The 11,700-nt window shown below is 35.8% G+C and overlaps 1 protein-coding gene across 1 annotated transcript; it reads right to left on the bottom strand.

The window, feature by feature from the left end:
* Positions 1–3,914: 3,914 nt before the first annotated feature.
* On the bottom strand, positions 3,915–9,175 carry rsph3 (radial spoke head 3). Its single transcript, XM_058401485.1, has 8 exons — positions 8,934–9,175; positions 8,655–8,742; positions 7,987–8,128; positions 7,499–7,644; positions 6,481–6,684; positions 6,010–6,172; positions 5,214–5,300; positions 3,915–4,095 (listed from the first exon to the last, which is right to left on the bottom strand). Exons 1-8 carry the CDS (start codon positions 9,044–9,046, stop codon positions 4,043–4,045), a joined length of 996 nt encoding a protein of 331 aa, XP_058257468.1. The 5' UTR covers positions 9,047–9,175; the 3' UTR covers positions 3,915–4,042.
* Between the last annotated feature and the right edge of the window lie 2,525 nt (positions 9,176–11,700).

Genomic DNA, 11,700 nt, shown 5'->3' with positions numbered 1-11,700 from the left:
TTCCTCATGTTATAACACTTAACTACAACTTGTATGTCTGTTCATATCCTGATTAAGTTCAGAGAACTGTTTCCCTTACAGATTGTACTTTAAAGTGAGGTGAATGTTCATTAGGTCATTGCACCACCCCTGTGTTTCTGGCCTCACACAGCATGCTTTTATGTAAAAACTGCCCTGCTCTGCTTTGATAGACTTTATGTAGGGGAACAGAAACAGGAGGAAATGTGGGGTTTATTCCAAAGGACTAAGAGGCCTTAACAAACAAAGACTTTCCTGGGAAATGGAAATTGTCTCAGGCATGGAGCCCAGTGCATTAACCTGTGCACTGGGGCACCAAAATTTGTGCCTGCTGCCCTTAAAAATGACCAGTTCCAGGCCGAAATATGCAGCATACTTTAACATAATTTAATAATCACGATCAACCATTAGTGCTTCATTTATGATCAATTTAAAAACCAATTAAGACAATACAAATAAGTATATGGTGTCTTGCCACTCAATTTTTTTTTCCAATCTAAATTTTATATATGATCATTTATATATCTACAATAAATTAACATATTATTAACATATTAACATATCTAATATGTCTGTTTCTGTCCTGACAGCTGAACCCACTTGCAAGACCTTGCAAGATATTTTCACTTTCTTCTTTTGGCTGTATTTTGTATTGTACAGCCTTTAAATAAATAAATAAATAAATAAATAAACACTGAAGAAAACATTCCACAAATTAGAAAATTTGTTTGTAAGGGAAAGTATTTTTCTAGGAATCAACATGAAACTGTATTGTATTAATTTAATCATGATTATGCCATGTTATGGTTTATAATATTGTTCATTGACACCGAATTTTCATGCCATAGTTCACATGGTATTGATCTGAGCCTCTGTCCCCTAAACTCTCCCTCTATTTAACCCCTGTTTATTTATTTATTAACACACACAGTTTCCTAATAACATATAAAATATGTCAGGTCTGGTTTGTTGAACCTACCTTTTTTTTTTAAATAGTAGTATTCATTATAACTGTTTGTGCTCGGTCAGCTCGTGAGGACAGAGTTGAAGCCCCTGATGTCCACTGACCCGAGCACCTCCCCTGTAGTAAATATTCCCAACTTTACTTTGCCACTCTCTCCATGTCAAATCCAAATAATTTCCAGTGTAGATTTGCTGAGATTTTGCATTTTTTGAGCTTTTGTGTTTATCTGTGATGCTCTATATAGGTTATATAGATTAGATTAGATTATAATATAAGTGCGGTCTGTGCGGAATTTAGAGGCCAAGCCGTATGTGTGTGTGTATGTGTGTGTGTGTATGTGTGTGTATGTATGTGTGTGCCTCAAACTCACTGTTGTGCTCATCAAACCATTCCTGAACCATTTTTGCTCTGTGGCACAGTGCATTATCCTGCTAAAAGAGGCCACAGCCATCAGGGAATACCGTTTCCATGAAAGGGTGTACATGGTCTGCCAGCCTCCTCTCCCCACATGCATCAATGAGCCTTGGCTGCCCATGACCCTGTCGCCGGTTCATCATGGTTCCTTCCTTGGACCACTTTTGATAGATACTGACCACTGCAGACCGGGAACACCCCACAAGAGCTGCAGTTTTGGAGATGCTCTGATCCAGTCGTCTAGCCATCACAATTTGGCCCTTCATCAAAATCGCTCAAATCCTTACGCTTGCCCATTTTTCCTGCTTCTAACACATCGACTTTGAGGACAAAATGTTCACTTGCTGCTTAATATATCCCACCCACTAACAGGTGCCATGATGAGGAGATCATCAGTGTTATTCACTTCACCTCTCAGTGGTCATAATGTTATACCTGATCTATGTAGATAAATAGACCACAGAAGATTAACATATTTTAATACTTTATACATAATATGGATTTCAAGCATTAGCCACATTCATGTTTTTTTTAATACAGAGAATACTGTGTATATGACAAACATTGGCAGATAGACATATAACAAATACAATGTCACTAAATTATTATAGCCATCATTAAAAAAAAAAAAAGTAATATTATGCTTGGTATTGCATACTTTTAAAACTTCTTCAGCTCCAGAGTTTGGGTTTGAAATGTCTATCAAAAACATACAGCACACTGCTGATTTACTGCAGCTGTACAGCTTTTTAGTTCTGAACTTTCTAGAAACAGAACATACTGGGTCCTGTTCAATATTCTTCATAAGCCTACTGGTTTTTGTGTTGTGGTTTGGATTCAAGTAATCAGAAAAACAGGAAAGTAATGATAAGAATAATTATCAGTCTATTATTGGGTTGTGTGTGTGTGTGTGTGTATGTGTGTGTGTGAGTGTGTGTGTGAGTGTGTGTGTGTGTACCCTGGTGTGCCACTTGCCCAGTGCTCCTGAGATCCACTGAAACCCTGACCACAGGATACTGAAGCAGTTACTGAAGGCGAATTAAATAACTCAGAGATGACTGAACGAATGTTGGACACGCTGTTTATTAGACAATATTAATAACTGACATGTAGTTTTGTTCGTTTGTTCCAGTATTCATATTTTAATATGCACCATTTGATCATTTTATTGAAGAGTGAAGTGAAATCAAAACATTTCTATAAAACCTTTCTGTTAGTACAGACTTTGTTGCTGTGCTGTTTTTTAGTGTATGTAAAATTTACTAGTTCTATGCTTATTATTCAACAATGTTAATAATAATAATAATAATAATAATAATAATAATAATAATAATAATAAATCAGATTCGGTTGGTAAAGAGTGGAAATATTTACTTTTTTAAATTATTTATTTTCTTTATTTTTAATTTAATTTAACACATTTGGCTAAACATGCACTAATAATCTTTCAGTTACACAAATGATTCTTATAAGATTTAGGTTTAGAGTGACCTCCATCTAACACACTTTAGTTACAATTTTCTGTCCAAAAATCAATAAATATCGACTAAATAATTCTAAAAATGTCAAAAAATATAAATGTTTATTTGAGCAATTTTTCAATTTCTGAGTAGAGAGCTAATCTAATATTGCTTTACAGAGAACCTGAATTGCTGTATAACTGTAATTCATGGCAGAAGCAATGGGCTAAAATACAAAAGAATTAAAAATGTTTTTTCTCGATCATATAAATGTAGAGCACTGATTGTGATAAATGCATCACCCCCAACCTGAGCACCACCACCAAAACACACACCACCACCAACCCACACAGCACAAATCTAAATCTAATAAAATCACATGCACTTTTTAATTTTTAATATAAAATGAGAAATTAAAATGTAAATTTATTTTCCTGACAATCAGAATATCAGTGCTATTAGCATTCTCAGTCCCTCACTTCTTTTCTCATGACCTTCTTACAATGCTTTAGAACTATTTTTATTTTTTATTAATATGACTTTTACGGCACTTAATTATATACATCTGCTGGAAATGTAATCAGACATGATTACAAACGCTTAATGACACGTGAGCATTCATACTGTATGTTACTGTACTTCTCTAGAATTCAGCAGGACATTACATTTAATATTGTTTATATCATGAGTAACTCTGTCCATATTCATCTCTGACCCTGCTGCATATTTTCTCTTTTCCGCATTCAGTCTCTGATGTCTGTGTATATATCTGTATAACTCCTCCTCACATGTTGCATAACTGTTGATTTTGAACTGTTGGCACACGTGTATTCAAGTCTGCAGGTCTCTTACACTACATCTAATCTATCAACCAACATAAAATCCAGAGACACAGAAAATATATCTGCTATAAATGTTTTTGACTAATTAATTCTTTATAAAATATTTGCTATAAATGTCATCTGGTTGTTTCTGCACCATTCTACCACCTGTTTCTTTGGTCATGAAAATATGAAAACAAGAATCCAATCCAAATATATAAATATATATCTCTCTGGTTGTATCATAAATGTATTTTATTAAAGTGTTTACACATACTGTGTTTATATAATGATATCTTTTTTATTTTTTTTATTTTTACCATTTCTTAGAGATTTACTGAGATTTTTCTAGAGATGGAAAATCATCATTTATAGTTGAAGACTTCCTGTCTGTGGTCGGTCACATCTTGGATGAGCACTATAACAGAAAAGAAAAGAAAACAGTGGCATGTGACATCACATACTTGAAAAAGTTCATCCATGGTTGCTTTGTTAAAATCTGTCCAATACCCACAGTTAAGGTGATGTATACTGGAACTTCAAAACCATAAGTATATAAACATCATTCAAAGTAACATCTTCACCCATCAGACAAATACATATATTAAAAATGTATTTGAAAAAATATATTATATATAATTTATTGTGTAGACAAAATGAAAACCTAAAGTCAACAGCCTGTCAAAGAAGCTTCCTGTGCTGCCTGTGGCCCAGCTCCAGGTCCAGTTTCACCAATCATTAACAGTGATAGAGCTGATGTTAATCTGCCCAGGTCATGACATGGTTGTGTACATAAAACTACTCATATGTTTGTACAAAAAAAAATCTTAAAGGTCCCAGAAAACATGCTGAGAACGATGCTGAGAAGCAGCAAGGCAGGAGTCAGAGCTCCAGTGGATTTAAGAGCCATTTCTGGTTGATTTGAGAGTTTGTCACGTTTATCACTTGCTTCTCAAAATGCCAACAGCTTTTGAAACTGCATCTGGAAATTCAGTAAAAGTAGCTGGGAACAGCAGGAATTTGGCTGATTTTGTATGACATTTTCTTTGACCACAAGTGGAACTGTTTGATTTAACATGTAAAGCCACTTGAGGGGGTTTATACAGACCAGGGGTGTCCAATCTTATCAGCAAAGGGCTGGTGAGAGTGCAGGATTTCATACGAATCAAGCAGAAGCCAGACCGGATTCCACCTGTATAATCAGTTGATCTAGACTTTCAGTAGACTTAGGTGTGGCTTCTGCTTGGTTGGAATGAATACCCGCACATACACCGGCCCTTTGCAGATAAGATTGGACAACCGTGACATAGACATGCAGTAGGTGTGACATCTGAAGGATTGCTAATGTAAACCGGTCACACAAATTGTTCTGGAGAGTTTAAACTGTGTTAATGTGATTTTTTTTAATATAATTATGGGGGATTTTTTTTGCAGATGGATGAGCACCAATTTTAGAGAAAGCCAAAAACTTCACATTTGATGTAGAGTAGAATACAATAGAATTTGCTAGTAATATGGCAGCTACTGCATACTCACTGTCAAGCACTGTTCGTGCAACCTCTTGCTTTTCCAAAGTATTGTTAACTTCTGCCATCAGCCAGGGAAGGAATCCAGTCTCTATATCTGTTGTACAGAAAAGAGAAGAGTATATATTACATTAAAGCATATGCATATAAAGCATCAAAAAACAGATGCATGCATCTTTTGTGAGAATAAACACATTAATAAAAGGAGTGGTTTCTTGATAGCTGACCGAGTGTGCATCATGGCACAGCATGATTAGAGTTTATTTACAAATGTGAGTGTTTTAGTAATTAAATGAACAGCTTGGCGAAATGTTTTCTCCGCCACATACATTTTATGTTGATGTTTTATCTTATATTTTTAATTTTGTGTTCTGCTCATTTGTGGGAGTTCAATCAAAGTTGGAAACACACTAGGACATATTGCTTATTATCAGCTAAAACTTTATTATGGCACTGTATAATTGGACACATTAACTACCTGATTTATATTTAGTAGGCAGATTTCTTTAATTAGTTATTAATTACATATTTGCATATTTGGAATATTTGTAACACTATCCATGCGTTTGAGAGACAGAGAACAAAAGCGTTCATGTCACATCTGATCTATTTCTCCTGACTGATCTGAAGGCACTAGGTTTTATACAGTACATGTATATATTAAGTACAGAACAAAGCATTTTGGTGTGAAGAAGATGGGCTGGTAATTTAATGTTATATGCTAATTTATCTCAGATTTAATGCAGTTCCCTTAAAACACCTTTTTAATATTTATTACTTTGCATTACAATAAACTAGAAACATACCTCTGTGCACTGGGTCATAGAAATACCCATGGTCTCTCAGTTTGGAATAGACTGAGGGAAGCAGGTCAGCCAGATAATGCTGAGTGAATGTTCTCGCAGCGATTTTCTCAGCTGTTTCTATTTCCTTCTTCAGTATCAACCTTTGCTGTTTAATCCTCCGGGCCTGAATTTGAAAGTCATGTCGAACAAAGTTTTTAATATCAGCCTGCTTATGAATAACAACCTATAATAGATCTATCTATCTATCTATCTATCTATCTATCTATCTATCTATCTATCTATCTATCTATCTATCTATCTATCTATTATCACTGAGAAAATTGTTCAGATATTCTAGCTAAATCAGAATATATAAACACTAATTCTTATTTATTAGCTATCCCGAACTGCTGAAGCTTGACTATATCAATTCAAAAAATAGGAAAAGAGCAAATTTAGAATTCCAGCTGGACATGATGCCCTTAATGGTACCTTCTCCTCCCTGTGGCGCCTCTCCTGTTCCTCCAGCCTCTGAACTTCTACCAACTCAGCATTACGCAACTCTTGGAATGCACGCTGTTGAGCCCTCAACCCAGCCAGCTCTTCCTCCTCCAGTACCTCCAGCAAAGCCTGCTCCATGGTCTTTCCTATCAACACCTGCAACACTGGCTCAACCTCCAGATCGAAGTCAAATAGCTGGAACCAAGTAAAACACCAAATTTATTAGAACAACGAAACCGCTAGCCTTAATACATTCCACAATTAGATTGATGTTCCTACAATTAGATGCAAACAGCTAGAGGGACATTTATAATATGTAATTGTTGAATGATTTTCTTGTACTGCTTCATTTCTTTTAACATTTTTATGTAAACTTATTTATCTTTCTGAGAAACTGACAAAGTAGAAAGTTGCCTCTTCTGCAGACTTCCCTGTGATGGAGAAAAACAAATAGGAACAACTTTTCCTCTGGCATTTATACTGAATTCGAGCCGTTTAATTTATTAAAAGCATTTTTATCTCAAAACACAGAGCCGACAAGTTACCCTACACTTTGTTTTTCATTCTATATTTGCATAAACTTTGTCACCTGGAGCTCTCAATGAAAATAAATGTTCTCTGGTTGCTTTGCCGCTGTGGGTCGCTAATCGTAGCATAAGTCTCACACTAACCCAAACACAACTAGGAATGTATTAGCTATAATGTTAAGTGTCTCTATATGTATATATAAATTATATATACCTACTATTAAATTCTTCCACATTGTATGTATTCAAAATTTAAGGTCAGTTTGACTATTATATCATGACAACATGTTCTGCTGTTTCATCCACCACCACCACATCCCCTCTATTCATAATCAGACCCTGGTGATGAGTCCCTGATGGCTTTTAATACTCTTTTAGAAGGAACATGGCGATAAACAAACCTGTATAAAAGTGGCCATAGCTACTGTATTGAGCAGTAAACTATAAACCATGCCAATGAATAATAAATACGTTATCTGTACCTCTCCGTCTTCTATCTGTGTCGCAGCATCCTTGCCAGATTTGGCAGGAATAAAGAGCGGTGTTGCTGGCTTGTCCAGAAACGCATCTGTCTGGCATTCCACACTGGCATCCTCAATATGATCAATCAGCTCCTCCAAGTATAATTCTAGGATACAAATCAGACTTAGTCTGGTGCACAGATATGCATATGCTCATAAAGGAAGAAGAAAGAAGCCTGTGTTTGTCACATAAAAATTACAGCACAGCAAATATTTCTTCTATATTAAGCCGCTGTATTTATTAAGGTTTTTATAGCTGTTAGCTTGTTTGATGTCTGGTCATGCTGAAGGATACAGTGATAAGGACAGCCAACAAGAAGACACGAGAAAGCTGTGCTGTTGAATGATGCTGCTTTAGTGTAATATCATTACATTTGACAAATTTAGCTTATATCTAATATATACAAACACCACTTGAAAAGTTTCAACAATGATTTATGAATAGCTACCTGTCTGAACATCCACATGCTTTCTGTCCATGAGTGCGTCTGAACTTCTCGTGTGAAACTTATCTTTTGAGACCTTTCTTGCTGCGGCTCGTCGCATCGCTTCTTGCTGCCGTTGGATCTCGACTGGGTCGGGCTGAGCCGTCTGTTAACCGCATAATATGATACAAAAAATAATACATTATAGTATTTACCATGTTATCTGGTGTCGTCTGACTGGAAACTACGGAAGCACGTTACTGCCATTCAAGAAAAAAAAAAATCTTCATCCAGCATTTCCTTTTTACAAGAAAACAACATGAATAAAGGATGGATTTCAAAATTCACTCCAGCATTCATACAGGTGGAAAAACAAGTCCAAATGATGTGGCCCAAGTCCAAGTTGAATCCATGTCAAACCAAGTCATGTGAAATAAATAAAAGTGGAATTGAAGTTATGTGACGCAAATCCACAACACTGAGTAATGAGATGTTTATCACATAATGAGATGACGGGAATTTCGTTTTCTTGAATGGTAGTAATGTGATTCCATAGTAAACATTTCTTGCACGTGTGCTGATTATGAATCGTCTCTCTCTCTCTCTCTCTCTCTCTCTCTCTCTCTCTCTCTCTCTCTCTCTCTCTCTCTCTCTCTCTCTCTCTCTCTCTCCGTGTGTGTGTAAATACTCACAGCCGGCAGGATGTGTTGTGCATAGGTATTTCCTCGAACGACACGTCGATCATACATAATGTTTCCATAAATTGGTCGTCCATCATTTCTGTTTCACGTGAAAAATAAGTGATATCAGTGAGTTTAAAAAAAAACATTAATCGGTGTTACAATATGCTCATCACTTAGATATGTGCATTTGGAGTCAGCTCGTGCTGTACAGCTCTACACAGATGTGACACAGATGATGTAAACAAACACTTATAGGTTATATGTTATTACATGTAGCTCGAGACTTACTCCACCATCGCAGGATCCGTGTATCTGAGGCGGTTAGGAACGGCATGTGGACGGCTCGAAAATGTGTAATATCCATTCGAAGGCCCGTTTGTAGTCTGTAACACCGAAGACATTTTAATAAATATAAGATGGTACTGTATTAGCTAGTGTAAAGGAGAAGATAAAACGGAGAAGCCGCCGCTTGCTAACACGCAGGCTAGTCTGTAACTGTTCGTGAAAGTTACCATAGCAACAGTAACTATGTACAACGTTTCCGCGTCATCACACTTAAAATGAACCCTGTGAAAATGACTATTTTTGTTAAACTTTTACCATTCTTGTTGAAGGAACTCTTATTTAAATAGATAGATAGATAGATAGATAGATAGATAGATAGATAGATAGATAGATAGATAGATAGATAGATAGATAGATAGATAGACAGACAGACAGACGGATAGATAGATAGATAGATAGATAGATAGATAGATAGATAGATAGATAGACAGACAGACAGGCGGATAGATAGATAGATAGATAGATAGATAGATAGATAGATAGATAGATAGATAGATAGATAGATAGACAGACAGACAGACAGACAGACGGATAGATAGATAGATAGATAGATAGATAGATAGATAGATAGATAGATAGATAGATAGATAGATAGACAGACAGACAGACAGACAGAGACGGATAGATAGATAGATAGATAGATAGATAGATAGATAGATAGATAGATAGATAGATAGATAGATAGATAGATAGACAGACAGACAGACAGACAGACAGACGGATAGATAGATAGATAGATAGATAGATAGATAGATAGATAGATAGATAGATAGATAGATAGATAGATAGATAGATAGATAGATAGATGGACGGACGGACGGACGGACGGACGGACGGACGGACAGACAGACAGACAGACAGACAGACAGACAGACAGACGGATAGATAGATAGATAGATAGATAGATAGATAGATAGATAGATAGATAGATAGATAGATAGACAGACAGACAGACGGATAGATAGATAGATAGATAGATAGATAGATAGATAGATAGATAGATAGATAGATAGATAGACAGACAGACAGACAGACAGACGGATAGATAGATAGATAGATAGATAGATAGATAGATAGATAGATAGACAGACAGACAGGTGGATAGATAGATAGATAGATAGATAGATAGATAGATAGATAGATAGATAGATAGATAGATAGATAGATAGATAGACAGACAGACGGACAGATAGATAGATAGATAGATAGATAGATAGATAGATAGATAGATAGATAGATAGATAGATAGATAGATAGATAGATAGATAGAGAAATGGAGTCTTGTGTCTAAGGCTGTTTTTTGCCTGAAATTTTTTTAGATAAATCGTTAAAAATAATAAAAATTAATAACAAGAAAATGTAGTAAAATAGTAAATAGTAAAACTAGTGTCAAACTTCTTTTTTATACAACATAGAGAGCCATGGTTTTAAAGGTATGGAGTATTTTCCATCTCAATACGTTATCCCAGGGGTGTTTCTAGGTTTTGAAAACACCCTATTAGGGAGAGGGGGTAAGCAAGAATAACACGTTTTGCAAGGGCATTTTTATGTAATATTGTTTAATAATAAACAGAAATGAACACAAACAGTATGCAACTTTATAAAATTTCATTCAATCTTTTTTCTGACTCCTCCCTGTCTTGCTGCCTGTATCTTGTCCACTTCATGCTCTTGGTGACTTTTCTATCCTATTTCTATGAGGGTGGATTCTCCGAGACTTGACCTGAGCAAAACAGTCAATTACCATACTAGTATTTATGGTGCTGAGAATTCCTTTTTTAATTGACAGAACAGCCAAATGATGGAGTCTGTTCTGGCCCATTGTTCACCTAGACCATGTATGTAAGCATTTCACTGCATATCATACTGTGTAAGACTGTGTATGTGACGGATAAAAAGAATTTTAATGTATTTGTATTGAATGTATTTGAATGTATTTTAACTTAAATACTGCATTAGTTGAATAACAGAAAGTCATGAGGTTCAGACTGTAATGTCTTAGCGCTTTAACGGTTTACATTGTATTTTTGATCTGTCTTTAGGCTTATTTAATTTAAGTACGTCTTGGGTATGGAATAATATTCAAAAGGGTCCTTATGTCAGGGGTTTTCAGAATCAAAGACAGTGGGCCTCCTTTTTTGACACAACATACATTTTTTAGCCAACTTTCATCAACTGTGTTAACATTAAAAATGAACAGTTAGGCTATTATCTGAATAATAAGATTGTTGCTTTCTGACCGCTTTTTTAAAATTATTTTTATTATTGCTGTCCTGGTCAAGGGCTGTAAGGTGTTTTAGTCACGTGGTGTGAAAGCGGCGCTGTGCAGCCCGACACGTCTAGGACATTAAAGTATCGCGAGAGCGTTTCTAGACCATATTCCAGCGCACACTCTCGCGGTATTTTCGCATTTGAGCGCTGTCAGTCAAAATCGCGTACAGTAAACGGCAACAGTCCTGAACTAAAACCATCAACATGTAATTAATACCTCTACACTCCGGTGGCAAAATTCGGGATAAGCCCTGCGTTATCCTTTAAGAAATATAGACAGGAGGCTTCACTAATACACTACACACATCTAAAAGCACTTGTGAGCAGTTGTTTCATTAGCATGTCCCAAAAGCTTAAAAACCCTGAGAAATAGTGTATAGGATAACAGAAAATAGTTTATATGATAACAAATGATAACAGAGAACTCTTCTGGAGTCAT

Source organism: Hemibagrus wyckioides, linkage group LG10 (assembly GCF_019097595.1).
Source record: "Hemibagrus wyckioides isolate EC202008001 linkage group LG10, SWU_Hwy_1.0, whole genome shotgun sequence".
NCBI classification, from domain to species: Eukaryota; Metazoa; Chordata; class Actinopteri; order Siluriformes; family Bagridae; genus Hemibagrus; species Hemibagrus wyckioides.
Note: the sequence above shows the minus strand (reverse complement) of the source record. Positions and strands in the feature narration are given on the sequence as shown.

Bases quoted from the DNA above. Each gene is read 5' to 3' on its own strand.
- rsph3 (XM_058401485.1), bottom strand. From the start codon at position 9,046: ATGTCTTCGGTGTTACAGACTACAAACGGGCCTTCGAATGGATATTAC. The intron at 7,645-7,986 runs GTAGCTATTCAT...TTTGTATCCTAG, and splicing joins GCATGTGGATGTTCAGACAG to AATTATACTTGGAGGAGCTG. The intron at 6,685-7,498 runs GTACAGATAACG...ACTTGGTTCCAG, and splicing joins CACAGATAGAAGACGGAGAG to CTATTTGACTTCGATCTGGA.